Source organism: Mus musculus, chromosome 11 (assembly GCF_000001635.26).
Source record: "Mus musculus strain C57BL/6J chromosome 11, GRCm38.p6 C57BL/6J".
NCBI classification, from domain to species: Eukaryota; Metazoa; Chordata; class Mammalia; order Rodentia; family Muridae; genus Mus; species Mus musculus.
The window spans coordinates 72731193-72747928 of NC_000077.6; the positions used below are offsets into that span (position 1 = coordinate 72731193).

The 16736-nt window shown below is 42.1% G+C and overlaps 1 protein-coding gene across 3 annotated transcripts in view; it reads left to right on the forward strand.

Moving 5' to 3' along the window:
• The window catches only part of Ankfy1 (ankyrin repeat and FYVE domain containing 1), an 82145-nt gene that overhangs the window by 41191 nt on the left and 24218 nt on the right, over window positions 1-16736 (forward strand). For 2 of the 3 annotated variants that reach the window (NM_009671.5, XM_030245483.1), the window contains 5 exons: window positions 1056-1221; window positions 7060-7264; window positions 8797-8865; window positions 9210-9409; window positions 15664-15761. In NM_009671.5, the coding sequence (NP_033801.4) occupies window positions 1056-1221; window positions 7060-7264; window positions 8797-8865; window positions 9210-9409; window positions 15664-15761 (738 nt within the window). Of the gene's footprint in view, window positions 1-1055; window positions 1222-7059; window positions 7265-8796; window positions 8915-9209; window positions 9410-15663; window positions 15762-16736 lie in introns of all 3 variants that reach the window. The other variant, XM_030245484.1, reaches the window with a different exon arrangement.

Sequence of the window (16736 nt, forward strand, 5' to 3'; positions counted from 1 at the left end):
AAGAATCCATTTCCTGCTCACATAGGATGTTGGCAGAATTCTCTAGTGGTCCAGGGTCTTTATTTTCTTGTGAGCTGAGTATTATTCTTAGCTTGTAGGTGTCCACACGATCCTTAGCTTCAAAGGAGCATTGCTTCCATCTTTAAAGCCAGCAGTAACAGGTCAAGTCCTAATTTCACCTCTTAATGACCTACTCTTTGACACTCTGATTCACTCAAGAATGAATTTTGTTATAAGGTAGGGCCCTGCGGGCTGGTCCGGGATTCTTCCTAGCTCAGGGCACTTTGTCATAATCACATCTGCAAAGGTACTTTTTGCCACATAAGCTGACTCCTTATATTATCTGATAATTAAGGCATGAATATCTGTGGAGTGGTGGGGGGAAAATGGGGGGACATTATTCTGCATACCACAGTGCCTTCAAAGGAATGCAGGTGGAAGTATGGTTTATCATGGGGTGTTAGTGTGTGAGGAGACATAAACTACTAAAGAGTACTCCCTTAAACCTCCTTTCATGAAAATCTTTGCTCTTTTTATTTTTGATTTTTCAAGATAGGGTTTCTCCAGGCCTTCCTGGAACTGACTGTATGAACCAGGCTGGCCTCAAACTGGCTCTGCCTCCTGAGTACTGGGATTAAAGGTGTGTGCCACCATTGCCCAGCTTTAACTCATCATAAAGTTCTGTATGCTGGTTTGTCATCCCATCTCCGCCCTCTCCTCCCTCCCCATGTCAGTGCTGTCTGCATTTTTACTGTGGTCTTTAATTACCTTCCATATTGTTGACATCTGCTTACTAATCACCGTTGTTTGTATGATGCTGAAAGCAAGTGCTCTCAGGAGGTCCAGGAGCAGTCTGTGAATGAAATTGAATTGCACTCGTGTAAGAGGTATGGTGGCATACACCTTTTGGGAGACAGGTCATTTTTGTGAGTTTGAGACCAGCCTGGCTACATATTGAGACCTGTTTCAAAAAGGGAGTTGGTCAGTTGGGAGCAATCAGCATAGGTTGTATTTCCTACTGTCTCTAGTTCTGATTTCCAAATTTCTCTGTGCAGCTACCTGGGAAGCTTAACGAAACAGATCATAATGGAGATCTTGCGTTAGATCTGGCTCTTTCTCGGCGACTAGAGAGTATTGCCACCACTCTGGTTAGTCATAAAGCTGATGTGGATATGGTAGACAAAAATGGCTGGAGCTTATTACATAAAGGGATCCAAAGAGGTAAGGAGAAAGAAATGTTACATTTTTCTCTGTATGCAGTACACCTTTTATATTTATAGTTTTGAAGCTCAGTTCCAGGAATTCCCAAAAGTTCTTGAGTCTGTGTGTTCAGTTTGTATGCTTAGAACTTGTGATTGTTGGGGCAGAGGGACTGAAACCTATTGGCCCCGTCAGTTTGGGTGCCCATAGTGCCACCACAACCTAAGGAAGAGAGGGTAGGCAGGTGACCTTTAAGAAGTACCTATAGAGTCAGCATGGTATCGATTTTTGTGAGTTCAAAGCCAGTGGGGTCTGTATAATGAGTTCTAGGACAGCCAGGACACATAAAGAGATCCTGTCTTAACAACAAAAAAATACAACCAAAACCAGGGAAAAAAAACTGTTGGGGGCTTAGTAGTTTGAGAGCACTTGCTGGCAGTTCTTGCAGAGGACTTGGTTCCCAGTAAGTCGATTCACAACTGCTCTTAACAGGAGCCCCAGAGGTTCTGATACCCTTCTGTAGGCACACACATGACATTCACCAACACAGACACTTAGACATCAGTGTAGCCAGTTTTTGCTACTTTGTGGATTCTTCTTTTTCCCACTCTTTATACTCCCCAACTTTTATTCCCTGTCTCCAGATAGGAGGGAAAGGAGGATGTGGGGTGGGGGAGGAAAGGAGAGAGGGAGTGGTGGAGATCCATCTGAATCTATTTTCTTTCTTCTTGTTTCTTCTTCTTTGAGCACAATTACTAACAAACCACAAACAACTCCGCTGAATGACCACCAACCCTGCCCCTTGGGGCCATAGCATTAATACACTCTCTGAAAACTTCCCAGAATTCCAAACGTCACACAATCACAGAAGCTATTTGCATCTAGCGCCTGAGACAAATCATAGTCAGCTGCTTCGACAGTCTGAAGCGGCCCTACAGCCCCACACCTGGGATTAAAACAACACTTGCTTCTAATATTTCTGGGTTTTTAAAGAACCCAAAATTCCAGAATTCTCACACCTCCCTCCCTCCCTCCCTCCCTCCCTCCCTCCCTCCCTTCCTTCCTTCCTTCCTTCCTTCTTTCCTTTTTTTAATTAAAAAGTACTGCTGAGCCAAGAGCAGACATGTAAACTGACAAAGTTTAAAAAATCAAGATCAGCCAGGTGATGGTCGGTGGTCGTGTAGGACACCTTTAATCCCAGCACTCGGGAGGCAGAGGCAGGTGGATCTCTTGAGTTTAAGACCAGCCTGGTCTACAAAGTGAGTTCCAGCACAGCCAGGGCTACACAGAGAAACCCTGTCTCAAAAAACCAAACCAAATAAAATAAAATAAAGGACTCTGAAATAAGCCCATATTGGTATATCATTCCAATCTTGAGAACTCTGTCAGAAACATGCATTGGAGGGGCTGGAGAGAGCATGGTGGCTCAGTGCTTGTTGCACTTGCCAACAGCCATGAGAATAGCAATTCATAAGAATAGCAAAATTACAGTTACAAAGTAGTAATGAAATCATTTTATGGTTGGGGATAGCCACACACGAGGAACTGTATTAAAGGGCTGTGACATTAGAAAGGTTGAGCACCACTGTGCTAGAGGAAAGAAGCATAGCTAAAATTCCTCAAGATGCAGGCATGGCGAGGGTTTCCTGAACAGTACTCTAGTAGCAAGGAAATAGCCCGCAAAATCAAAATGAAGAAGCTTTGGGCAACAAAGAGAACAGTCACCAGAGGGAAGAGATAGCAGGAAAGTGCCTTTCAGGTTATGTAGCAGATGGCTGATACTCAGTAGATGTAAAGAACTGCAGAAATTCAACACCTACACATCCAATCAATAAATAATCTAAATTGTCAGGTCTCAAGAAAGGATATGCAAATGGTAAATAAAATGTTAAAAGTGTTCTACAGCCTCACCCAACAGGAAAATACACATTAAAACTGCTTTGGGAGTCCATCTCATTCCGGTTCCGAATGATTGTCTTTAGGAAAATAAATGACAGGGCCAAGAGACAATTAAGCACTTGTTGCCTGACAAGCCTGATGATCCGAGTGTGATTCTCAGGACCCATGGTAGAAGGAAGGACACAACTGACTCCGGAAAACAAATATCAAAAGATATAAATAAATCTTTTAAAAATCCTTACCGGTGCCAGTGAGGACATGGAGAAAGGAATTCTGTTTTCTTTTTTGTTTCAATTTTTTAGACAGAGTCTCACTGTGTAGACCAGTTGGCTGTGAACTCACAGAGGCTTGCCTTTGCCTCCCAAATTCTGTTTATTGTTACTTTTGAGAATGTAAACTTGTATAGCCACTATGAAACAGCAATGTGGAGATTTCTCAAAAACGATAGTTGGTGCCATTCTTGGTGGTATACAGGTGGGAATTTCTATGTTAGGAGCCACAGAGGTATTTGTGTGTTTGTGGTTGCATCATTCATGAGAGTTAGAAGATGGATTTCCATCAGCAGATGACCCTGCTGTGTTATCAGGCACAGTTCTGTCCCTTAGCAGGATGTACTGTTTGAATGCTGGTGATGTGCAGCTGCGGCTTTCTCTCCTTTGTGGGCAAAAGTTTTAGTAAAAATCTGTTTGAACTATGCAGAGGGTTGAGCTTGCTGGCTAATAGAGAGGAAAGTTTTACTCATCACTGAGTAGGGAACCCTTAGAACAAGTCGCTGTGGAGAGCAGATGCGTTTTTCCAAGCACACACAGCACTTAGCTCAGAGTTTGTGTTCATTGGGGAAAGTTTCTACCCCGTAGGGAATTGTTCTTTCCCACTGTTTAGTGTCTCAAGTGTTTACTTTGGAAACAGATTCACTTGTTACTAAAAAAACAATTAAGTTCCTTTCTTCTCTGGGAGCTGAATTCTTATGTTTTATGAAAGAACATCTCTCATGACTTCCTAAATATTTGGGTGATTGCTTAGCTACAGGAATTGCCAAGATAGTGTTGATGAGTGTTCTAGGGTGATTTAATCTTCCATTCTGAATTTGTGAATTGTCTGGAAGTATGTGGATCACAGTGTGAATATAGCAGACTTCAAAAAGAGTGCAGCATGCTGTAGTGTACAGAGCACAGACTTGCTTGAATCCTGGCTTCTATGTTGCTTTGATGACAGTCACTTGTCCATAGTGTCATCTTTTCTTGTGTGTAAATGGAAAGGGATCTTTCTGCTTTAGCAGGCTTTTAGCACAGTGAGACAGGATTGGGGTGTCCCTCATACTATGACTACCTGTTGCTGATAGAGTAAACACAGTGGCCTTCACCTTGCCCGAGCAGTGGAGTGCCAGAATCAGACCCCATAGGGAATTGTCTTTTCTTTGAGGTCCCACTGAAACACTGGCTATCTAGAGCCTGGCCCCAGACCTGCAGTGCTCCTGCCTCTGCCTCCTGTGTTCTGGGTTTTAGATGTGTGCTAACATATCCTTCTGAGGAATTACTTGACAGTGCCTTCTTCGGCTTGATGTTACTTGGTTAACTTTACCCAAATGATTGAGTGCTACCTTTAAGCTTGCCTATTGACCTTGCTTCTAATTCTTTAATGAGTGGTAGAGGTTCATTAAAATATGAATGAGGTCTACTTCAAGATGCACAGTAGTGGGCATTCCACTGAGCCAGAGCACTCGTCTGTCACAAGAATTTGGTGTTGTTAGGGTCTGTGAGGCCATAGGAGACCCACATAAGGCAGTGTTACCATCTCCTTTGATTAATCTGACCTAAGCAAGGTGATGAGTCCTTTCATAACAATTCTAGTTTTTTCACTACTAAAAAAATTGTAGTAACCCACATAGACCAATAGATTTCCTAAATGGGCTTCTCCTGACCAATTATTTGTAGTAAATTTTAAAACAAGGAGTATTAAATATGGTTTGCCCTAATTAAAACTGTCATAAAACTGAAAGAAGCATTGCATGTGTATTTAAAAACTGCTTAGCATTGGTTAGGAATGTTTTTATGGGGAAAAATTATTACACTAATGTCTCATTTTCCTGGCATTGTTAGTGACTTGAGGAAAGCAAGTGGCTGGATGTTTGCAGTAAGGAACTTCTGACTCCCTCACAGTAGTTGACAGGCAGTCAGCTGTGACTGGGAGCCATATCCTGGCCATGTTTAGGTTGAAGTGTGTGGAATGCTTTGTTTCCTTGTTGCTGAGAACCTTATCTAGGGCCTCGCTTCCAGTTCCCTGCTTTGTCCTGCTGTCTGCTTACCCTCTGAACTGAACTTCCCTTAATTCAACTTCTGATAGTTCCTAAAGAGCCTTTTTTTTTAAATAAAGTACAGGTAAATGCATGATTATAAATTTTGAATTGATGTTTGGGTCTAACCAGTGAAGTAAATTTGATTTAAAGTCAGGTAATTCTTTAAGAAGGTTTAAGTAATAAAATGTTAGCTGAGAATGGTGGTTCTTGCCTGTAATCTTTCCACTTGAGAGGCTAGACAGAAGAGTGCTGCCAGTTAGATGACAGCCTGGGCTACAGAGAAAGACCATCATTGTCTTTTGGAACAGAGGGCCCCCAATGGAGGAGCTAGAGAAAGAACCCAAGGAGCTGAAGGGGTCTGCAACCCTGTAGGAGGAACAACAATATGAACTAACCAGTACCCCCAGAGCTCGTGTCTCTAGCTGCATATGTACTGGAAATTTAAATGAAGAAAATACCTAATAAAAAATTAGAAAAAGAAAAAGGAATGAATAGAAGATGATTTCTATTATGCTTATCCTCTGAATCTAACCATCTGCAGTTTTCTTGTGCCTGTGTCGTCTTTCTTTCTTTAAAAGTAGAACTAGGACTCTGAGAAGAGAGATTAGCATCTGAGATCAGACTTGACTGGAATTAGATCCTGTCTGTTCAAGTGAAACCCAGTAGCACTGAGGTGGATCCATTTTCTTCCCCAGTATTTTAGTGAGGTCAGTTTGTTGGTGGTGGTGGTGGTTGGTTGGGTTTGGTTTTTTTTTTTTGTTTGTTTTGTCTTTTTGAGCCAGGGTTTCTCTGTGTAGACCAGGTGGCCTTGAACTCAGAGACCTACCTGCCTCTGCCTCCCAAGTGCTGGAATTTAAGGTGTATGTGTCAACTGCCTGGCCTTGAGGCCAAGTTTTAATGTATGTGTTTGTTTATTTGTTTGTTTTTGGTTTTTCGAGACAGTGTTTCTCTGTGTAGCCCTGGCTGCCCTGGAACTCACTCTGTAGACCAGGCTGGCCTCGAACTCAGAAATCCACCTGCCTCTGCCTCCCAAGTGCTGGAATCAAAGGTGTGCGCCACCACACCTGGCCTTGAGGCCAAGTTTTAGACTGTTGGATGAATCCCAGGTAGAAGCTAATTGGTGCCACCTGGAGGCCACTGAGAAGCATAACTGCTTCCACCCACCCACCTATTACCTACCTTCCTACCTACCGTGTGTGTGTGTGTGTGTGTCTGTGTGTGTGTGTGTGTGTGTGTGTGTGTGTCTGTCTGTCTGTCTGTCTGTCTGTCTTTGTGTGTATCCATAGAATCCATAAGACGATGTCAGATCCCTGGCAGTTATGAGCCACCATGTTAATGCTGGGACTCAAACTGGGGTCCTCTGGAAGAGCAGCTACTCAGCCATCTCTGCCACCCAAGTCTATTACTGTTAGGCAGTAAAAGCATCTTGAAGGAAGGAACCAGGGCAAATCATCATGGGTAATTTAAAGGTGGCAAAGAGAGCCTTTTGAATGAAAGAATAACTCTGGACTGTCATCGGTTTCCACCATCCAAGACCCTGCTTCAGAAGTCCCAGCTGTTCTTCCCTTACGTCTGCAGTTGTCCCCTGTTGCCTTCTGAGGATGTATTAGCCACAGGGACTGGTTGCTGTCATGTCATTGTGTGTTCTGTTGTTTCTTTTTAAGGAGATCTTTTTGCTTCTACATTCCTCATTAAGAACGGGGCCCTTGTCAATGCTGCCACAGCAGGAGCCCAGGAGACCCCATTACACCTTGTAGCATTGTACAGTCCAAAGAAATACTCAGCAGATGTGATGTCTGAGATGGCACAGATTGCGGAGGCCCTCCTGCAGGCTGGTGCCAACCCCAACATGCAGGATAGCAAGGGCAGGTGAGTGCACTAACTCCAAAAGAGAATTTTTGTGGTGGCACATAATAAACATACACAGTATTTGACATTATTAAGTTTGATGTTTATTGAAGTTGCAAACATTTATTTGTCATGCAAAGTAGTGTCATGACTAAGACTAGAAGCACTTGGAGAAAACATTATAGCCTAGCTAAAGTAAATCTGAGTTTCTAAGAAATTTATATCATGTTGAAAGCAACCAGAGTGGTCATCTAGTCCGTGCTCTCATGGACTTTTTGTTGTTGTTGTTGTTAGCATTTTTAGGATCACTTGGATAATTTGAAGAGAAACTACTACCTCAAGGCAACCTGTTTTATCTCTGTGAGGTCAAATGGTTAGAAAAAAATCCTAAATTCTGCCTTATAAATACCTTTACTTTTAACAACTTATCTCCAGACTTTCACTGGACAGCCCTTCTTGTATTTGGTAATGTTTCTGAGTTTTGTTTTGTGTTTTACATTTTTACAAGTTATTTATTTATTACTTTTTGTGTATGGGTGTTTTGCTTGCATGTATATCAATATATCACATGCACACAGTGCCTGTGGAGACTTGAAGAGTGTAGGATTCCCTGGAACTGGAGTTACAGGTAGCTGTGATCCATTGTCTGGGTGCTAAGAATCAAAGCTAGGTCCCCTGGAAGAACAAGTACTGCTCTTACCACTGACCCATCTGCAGCCCAGTTTCTGTTGCTTTTGCATCTTCCCAGAAGGAATTGGCTTAGGACTGCTTGTGGTTTAGAATTGTGGGAGGAATTGCCTATCTTTGAGGCAGAAGTGTGGGAGGCTCTGAAGAGCAGTTCAGCTCCTTGCTTCACCAACTTCAGGCAGGCCACAGACATCACTCATCACCAGAGCAGTTTATCATTTTGAAAATCCACCCAGGAAGTAAGGTTTCTGTGAGGTAGGCGTCAGAAGAGGATCTGTGCAGTGTGTAATGTGGGGAAATAAGATGGTCCAGGGTCTTTGTGTCACAATCATTTTCCCAATCGGTCCTCATGTTCATTCTTTGTGGTTTTTTTTTTTTTTTGTGTGTGTGTGTGTGTGTGTTTGTTTCCCCCCCATTTAACAGTAGTAAGCCTGGGCAGTCTGTCTGTCTGCAGTAGAGGCCAGGCACAGGGCCTAGTGCTCTAGTGTCGGCCTTCCCTGCAGGCACTTGCGTACTAAACAGGAGATGAAGAATTGACCCAGTTATTTGTTGATGCTGCTATGTGCCCCAGTGTTGATAGAACATTACAGCAAAGAGCAAAGTTTCTTTTCAAATTGACAGAGGACAGATGAGATAAAAATGTGGCAGAAGCTACTGTTTACCACATTGCTCCAGGACGGGGTTAGAATTGGGGTACAGAGCGGGGGCCATAGAAGCAAAGTCATTTTCATATTTTGATTCTTGGTCATGGTTTTGGAAACCAGAGTGATGGAATTGGCTGTTGATTCTAATACCTGCCTGCTGTGAGTGTCTGCCTCTCCTGAGCGGACTCTTCTTTGACTTCATTTCCTGTGTTTTGCCCTCAGGACTCCTTTACACTTGTCCATCATGGCCAGGAACGACTGTGTGTTCAGTCAGCTGCTGCAGTGTAAACAGTACGTAGGGCGGCCTGGAGAAATGCAAAGCGGTTGTGAGGGTGGGATTGTGAGTGAAAAATCTTTCCTTACTAAAATTTTTAGAAACTATTGTTCATTTGTTTGTTTGATACGAGGTCTTATTAAAGTAGTTCAGGCAGGCCTGAAATTTAGAGTCCCCCAAATGATGGGATTATTGCCTGTCATGCCTAGCCTGAAATATTCTCTTAAAATGCCTTTTATAGTTACAGACCTTAAATAAAATAAAATTTGTCCTTTAGAACATATAGGGAGAGAGTGGAGCTGTTGGCAACAAAGGGAGGCCGGAAATCGTACCTGTAATTCACATTGCTTCTTTATTTCAGATTAGATTTAGAGCTGAAAGATCACGAAGGCAGCACTGCACTCTGGCTGGCCGTCCAGTACATCACTGTGTCTTCAGACCAGTCTGTAAACCCCTTTGAAGACCTCCCTGTGGTGAATGGGACATCATTTGATGAGAATAGCTTTGCAGCCAGACTCATTCAACGCGGCAGCAACACTGATGCTCCTGATGTGATGACAGGTAGAACACTGAGGCCTCAGGAGTGAGGCTGGAGTCTGAGAACTCTGGGAAACAGTAGGCCATCTGGTTTCCTGTTAGTGGCAGGAGTTGTGAAGTCAGTGCTGGCATGAGACTCACTGATAGCCCAGACTAGCCTTGAGCTTTTGATTCTCCTGCCTCAGCTTCAATGTTGGGATTACAACAGAACAGCTTGTAAATGTTTTAATAACAATGCAGAAATGGAAAGGCTGACTATTATGAGAACTGTTTTTGTTGTTGTTGTTTTCTATTTAATTTTAAGCTTGGTAAAAGCCTGGTTGTGATTTTTTTTTTTTTTTAAATCCTGTGCTCCACATAATTTAACCAGACATTAGTCTAAGTCTTATAAGCTGAAACATACCTGGTAAATGAAAGCAGTAGTTCTGTTCTTAGACTCTGTAGACCTCCAGATTCTTTTACCCTCAGAGAACTTGCATTTCAGACAGTTTTTGTTTGGACAGTTATACCTTTAGTATGTACTAGAGTTGGAAAATAATAATCAGATTTTTTTCTTTTATTTTTGGTTTTGAGACAGTCTTTTTAGGTACATGTAGCTCAGGCTGGACTTGAACTAGATGTTCTCCAGCCCCAGCTTCCCACGTACTGAGATTACAGACACAGTCTGCCATACCCATTTTACAAAACCAAGAAACGTTTGTTTTTAATTTGATTTTTAAATTATTTTACGTATATGAGTGTTTACCTGCGTGTTTCTTTGCCACATGCTTGCCTGGTGCCCTTGGAGGTCAGAGGAAGTCGTTTGATCTGAAATTGGGTTTTAGGTGGTTGTGAGCTTCTGTGTGGGTGCTAACTCTGTGTGGGTGCTAACTCTGTGAGAACCCAGTACGCCTGACTGCTGAACATCTCTTCAGCTCCAAAACTGAGAAACTAAAGAGCTGTATTAATCAGCTTATAGTATAGAGAATATACTTAGTATGAAAATGACGTTAAACACAAGTTAATTAGAAGAGCAGGCATTTTCTTCTCTGCATCTGTGTATGAAGTGTATGAAGAATTCACAGCCTTACTTAGGGACATGAAAAGGGAGAGGAGGCACATTTTCCATATTATACTAAAGTCACAACCAGTTGGTGCTTTGAATGGATTGTTCCTGTATGCATAGTTCTAAAACGTTCTGCCTTCATCATTGGAGACTACTGGCTCACTGTGTTATAGACGTACCATGTGTCATGTTTCAGAGTCGACTTCTGTATCACTGTTCATCTCATCTGAAGTCTTTCACTGTACCAAAAATACCAAACTTGGGGTTGCAGAGTTTTCCAAGATTTAAAATTTCATATCAAAGCTTACTTTTAATCATTAGGTTAGAAAATATTATTTTTAATTGTTTTTCTTAAAGAGACAGACTCCCTTCTTTCATTTTCAAGAGAATGTCTACCAAACATTCAATTTTAAATAACAGTAGTGTAGTGGGAGTCATTCTGAGTAGAAACCCTGTTCCCTGACACGTTGTACCTTAATGCAAGTGTGTTTCCTCTAGACAGTGTGCTTTACAGTGTAGCAGCAGCTTTGTCAGTATTTCTCATGTAGCACCCGGCTCTTACAAACATACATTGTTGAGAGTTACTAAAATTAGGAGTTTTTACAAAGTTATCAAGTGCCATGATAAGTGAAACTGGTTTGTTTTTATTAATCCAGTTCACTTTTTTTTTTTTTTTTTTTTTTTTTTTTTTTAGTATGAGAAGCATAGATTTTCTTGGAAGTGAAAATGAAGGCACACAGTGTAGTCTCAGGAGTGTCCCAGCACATTTGCACTGCTGTCATCTGTGAGGCACTTGACCTCTACCTGCCACTGATTTTGTAACAAAAGTGCCAGTATCAGCATGGTGTAGAGAAAAGTAAGGATTCTGTGAAAATGGTTCTGACCTCACGGATGCCCTGCAAGACTCCCAGGAACCTCCAGGAGTTCATAGACCACACTGCTGTTTCCATATTTTTCCTTGATCTTGCTAAAGAAAACATGGTGGTGTTTTCTTTTTTAGTTTTTTCGTTTGTTTCTTTGTGTGTATGTTTTGTGGGTTTTTTTTGTTTTCGTTTTTGTTTTGTTTTTTGTTTTTGTGTTTTAAAGACAGGATCTCTACATGTAGCCCTGGCTAACACATGCTACTATCTTTCCCAGATCAGCATGGAGGTATTCTAAGGACAAGGTTTCCATATATAAGTATTGAATACTCATAGAAAGCATTAGTTGGCAGCCGCGGCGATGACTCGGTGGGTCAATGTACTTGTCACCAAGCCTGACGATCTAAGTCTGATCGTCAGAACCTCCATGGTGGGGGAGAGAATGGACTCCTACAGCTTGTCCTCTGACCTCCAGACAGGGCTCATGTACTCTCTTACCCCCCACACACCCGGAACACACACACACACACACACACACACACATATAAATGAATGGATGTCATGCATGGTGGGAGCCATTAACAAAGACAATTGATTCCCACCACCCCTCTGTCCAAAAAAAGATAATTAGTAAGTAATACTTTTGCTAAAGTTATCATAACTTTAAAGAGTCTGGGGGTATAACACAGCACGTGCTTGTGTCCTTGAATTTACATTTAATACACAGTTAATGGTGGGAGGGAGGGAGGAGAGGAAGGGAGGTAATGTAAGGTCAAATGAAATCACTGCACTGGCTCCATATGATTTGTCCATCCTTGTCATTCTACTACATGCGAGATCACTACAAGTTCAAGGCCAGTCTGATTTACACAGTTCTAGCCAGCTTGGACAATATAGCAACTTGTTTTTCTGAGGTGGAGGGGTGGGGAATTCCTATAGTGGATTACAAAATCAGAAGGCAGTAAGTTCTGCCCAGAGTGCTAAGAGTTTTAGACTAAGCACCTGGAAATGCCATTGTGTCTAGATAGTAAGCTAGAAATTATACTTTTTTTTTTTTTTTTTTTTTTGAGACAGGGTTTTTCTGTGTAGCCCTGGCTGTCCTGGAACTCACTTTGTAGACCAGGCTGGCCTCGAACTCAGAAATCCGCCTGCCTTTGCCTCCCAAGTGCTGGTATTAAAGGCATGTACCACCACGCCCTACAAAATTATACTTTTTTAACCACATTTATTTTTGTTGATTTCTAACTTATAGTATGTAATAGTGTGGCATTTGTCTTACTTAATTATAGCATGTAATAGTGCAGCATTTGAACTTGAATTTTGAATTTTGTTGCATTACTGTTTTCTCTGTGTGAGTTTCCACAAGGCTTACACAGAGAAAAGCCTTGTGGCTTGCACACAGGGACAGTTTGCACAAGCTGGCAAAAACTTACTGAGCCTTAGAACATGTTCTTCTAAAATGTGATACATTGCTTACAATAATAAGCATTTATTCACTGGGATTCTCTTTGTGCATTAAATCACAGTTATCCATTGCACTGTTCAAGTCTTCGTCTTCTCTGATCAACTATGGAATGTTTGTTCTACCATCTCCTTTCTCTTTTCATCTCTTCCCTTCCTTCCTTAGTGCTAGTAAGTGTGCTGTCCTAGTCAGGGGATGTGTTGCTGCACAAACATCATGACCAAGAAGCAAGCTGGGGAAGGAAGGGTTTATTTAGCTTACACTTCACATTGCTATTCATCACCAAAGGAAGTCAGGACTGGAACTCACATAAGGCAGGAACTTGGAGGTAGGAACGGATACAGAGGCCATGGAGGGTGCTGCTTACTGGCTTGTTTCACACTAGCTTGCTCAGCTTCCTTTCTTATAGAACCCAAGACTAAAGGCCCAGGGATAGCTCCACCCACAATGGGCCCTCCCACCCTTGATCACTAATTTAGAAAATGCATTACTGCTGGATTTCATGGAGGCATTTCCTCAAGGGAGGCTCTTTTCTCTGTGGTAACTCCAGCTTGTGTCAAGTTGACACAAAACCAGCCAGTATATGTGCCATCAGAGAGCTGTTCCTGGGACTCTTCCAACCCCATCTGTTAGACTCTGCGAGTCTTATTAAATTTTTCTTACACTTGAGATGATATTTTCTGTTATAAAATTGAGTTTTAATCTAGATTTTATTTTGTTTTTGAGTCATATGCTCTCAAATTTGATGTATAGCTGAAGATGATCTTAATTATTACCATCATTTTTAGATTTATTTTATTAGTATGAGTGTTGGCTCACGTTTACGTATGTGTGTGCATCATTGTGCCTAGTGTCCAAGGAGGCCAGAAGTAATAATAACAGTACTGAGCTGTCATATACCACCACTTCTAGATTAGTATGTAGTTGCGATGGCATTTCCAGGTAGACTAGAACTCTTAGCTCTTTGAACAGAATTTACTGCCTTCAGCTCTAGTTACCTACTGTAAGATTTTCTTCCCCTCTTTTTTTGTTTTTTGGTTTTTTTTTTTTTGAGACAGGGTCTTGCTGTATTGCCTAGCTGATGTGGAGTCACCACATGGAGCTAGAGGAACTGAACCCAGGTCCTCTGCAGGGTATCCAGTACTCTGAACTGCTAAGCCATTTCTCCAGCCCCTCCTAACAGTGGAGATGCTGGGCATGTATCATGCCCAGCAGAAGTCGAGATTAGAATGAGTATAAACTATAGATGAAGTGACTTTCTTTGAAGGGAGAAAAAAATGATAAGTAGTACTTTATCCATTTTCTTTTTAAAATTGAGAGTACATACATGTATACATGCATAAGATTGAGCATGTGAAAATCAGATGATAACTTTTGGTATTTGGTTCTCAAGGCAGGATCTCTTCTGCATAGGTTAGCCAGCCCTAGAGTTTCCCTTGTGGCTCCTACTTCCGTCTCACTATAGAAATGCTGGAACTGTAGACGCATCCACTGCTGTTTACCTTGTGCTGGGAAAGCCTGAGCCTGGGGAAGCACACCTTTGGTTCCAGCACTCAGGAGGTAAAGGCACTTGGAACTCTGTGAGTTCTAGGTCAATCTGCTCTACATAGCAAATTCTAGGATCCAGGCCTACAATAATGAATCCCTGTCTTAGAAAAAGAAACATAAAATAAAGCACAGCTCTGAAAATGAAGTGTAGGCTGTTAGTTACACAGAAAGCCTTCTCCTTACTCAGCCCTCTCCGTGGCACTGTTTTGTCCCATTTTTTTTTCCTTTTCTTTTTTTCAGTCTTCATATTTATTTTATTTAGATTTTCAAGCACTACAGCTTGAAATGAGATCGTTTTTTCAAAGATTTTTGTTTTTGGTTTTAATTATGAGTATCCCTGTGTGTCTGTATATGGGTATGTGCGCATGTATCCAGGTGTTTGCTGAGGCCAGAAGAGGGAATCGGAGCCTGTGCAGCTGGAGTTACAGGCATTTGTTAGCCATCAGACTAAACTCTTAGCCCTGTAAGAGCAGTGCATGCTCTTAACCACTGAGCCATCTCTCCAGGGCCCACATGAGATTTCATGTTGTATTTGGAAATAGTTATATCAGTGGGTCTGGAACCAAAAACCATTTGGAGAAGATTTTATTTTCCTAAATGTCTTATTCAGAAAATAGTTATAGTATGAAGGAAAAATATTCTTGAGCTAACAGCAAGCTTATACTATGGCTGTGGGGATAGGACTGAAGTTTCTGATGGGCTTTTTCTAGTATAGCTGCAGTTCATGATGCCTGGGCGTTGCTACCTGCACCCCATCTTCCCCAGAGCTGTCAGAGCATCCCTAGACTTTGTTTTGTTTTTAACCTAAATTTTATTTTATATGTTTTGGATGTTTTGCCTACATGTATGTCAGTGCACCATGTGCATGTCTGATGCCCATTCAGGCCAGAAAGGAACATTAGGTCCCCTGGAACTGAGCTGTAAGCAGTTGTGGGTTGCCACGTGGGTGCTGTGAATTGAACCTGGGTCTTCTTGAAGGACCCAGTGCTGGAAGAGCAGCAGCCAGTGCTCTTAACCACTGAGACCCCAGATGTTTTTGATTGTCACAAGTTCAGAGATCCTTTGGCATCTTGTGGGTAGGGTCCAGGGTATTGCCAAGTGTGCAACTTACAGAGCGGGCCCGTATGGCAAAGGAAATGATACAGAAAATGTCAGCAGTACTGCTGTGGGAGATGGCAGGGAAACTTTGCCCCACCCAAGCCCTACAAGGAGATAGAACTGACTGCCAGAAAGGATGATGAAACTGTACCTACTGTCTGTGTGGGCTGCCACTAGTGAGGAGGACAGGGTGTTGGACCAGGTGGAACTTGAGCTCATTTTCATGCAAATGGAAGAATGAACCAGGCTTCTTTTTCTCTTGTAGGAAATTGTTTACTACAAAGGGCAGCTGGGGCTGGAAATGAGGCTGCTGCTCTCTTCCTGGCAACTAGTGGTGCCCATGCCAACCACAGGAACAAATGGGTAAGTTGGAACAGGCACCGGGGAATGACTGTGGTTTGTGGAAGAAATGGCTATCAGGTATGTAGGAAAAATGGAATAGTCTTTTTTTTTCACTTTTGTAAAAATTCATATAACCAATGTAAAAGAGACTCATAAATTCTCAAAACTGGTTGATTGATTCAGTCAGCAACTATTGTCGGTATTTTTGTTGTATAGCCATGTCCTGAACTAGATTCTGTAGACTCTGTAATATAAGAGAAATAGAGCCAGGCAGTGGTGGCGCACGCCTTTAATCCCAGCACTTGGGAGGCAGAGGCAGGTGTATTTCTGAGTTCGAGGCCAGCCTGGTCTACAGAGTGAGTTCCAGGACAGCCAGGGCTACACAGAGAAACCCTGTCTCAAAAAACCTAAAAAAAGAAAAACCAATAGTAAGAGAAATTAACAAACAAGAATATAATAAGTGTTATAATAGCTTCTTGATTATTTTGGGTTTGAAATAATTATATAACCCAGGCTGGTCTTGACCTACTCTGTAGAACCTGGCCTCAAACTTGTGATCGCCTGTCTCAGACTTCCTAGTGCTAGGATCACAGACGTGCTATCTCGCTCCTGATTCTTCAGGTCTCCTGTGGGGCTGCTTCTTCCATCTGTCCCTAAGCAACAATGCCAACCAGATCATGGTCTCCCTCACCTGCAGCTTTACTTTTAGGTTTCAGATACCTATGGTCAGTCACGGTCTGAATATAGTAAATGGAAAAATTTGAAAATAATCCATAAATTTTAGGTTGTCTACTGGGGTACCATCATAAAATGTCACATGATCTTAGTTTGTGAAATCATCCCTTTGTCCAGTGTATCCATGGTGCCTGTGCTACGTGCCTGCCGGTCTCTTAGCCACTCTCTCTTATAAGATGGTCTGGTTCAGTGTCAAAGCTCATCTTCACTGTCATAATGCCTGTATCCTTTCAGTTACCTTCACTCATCATAGATAGCAGA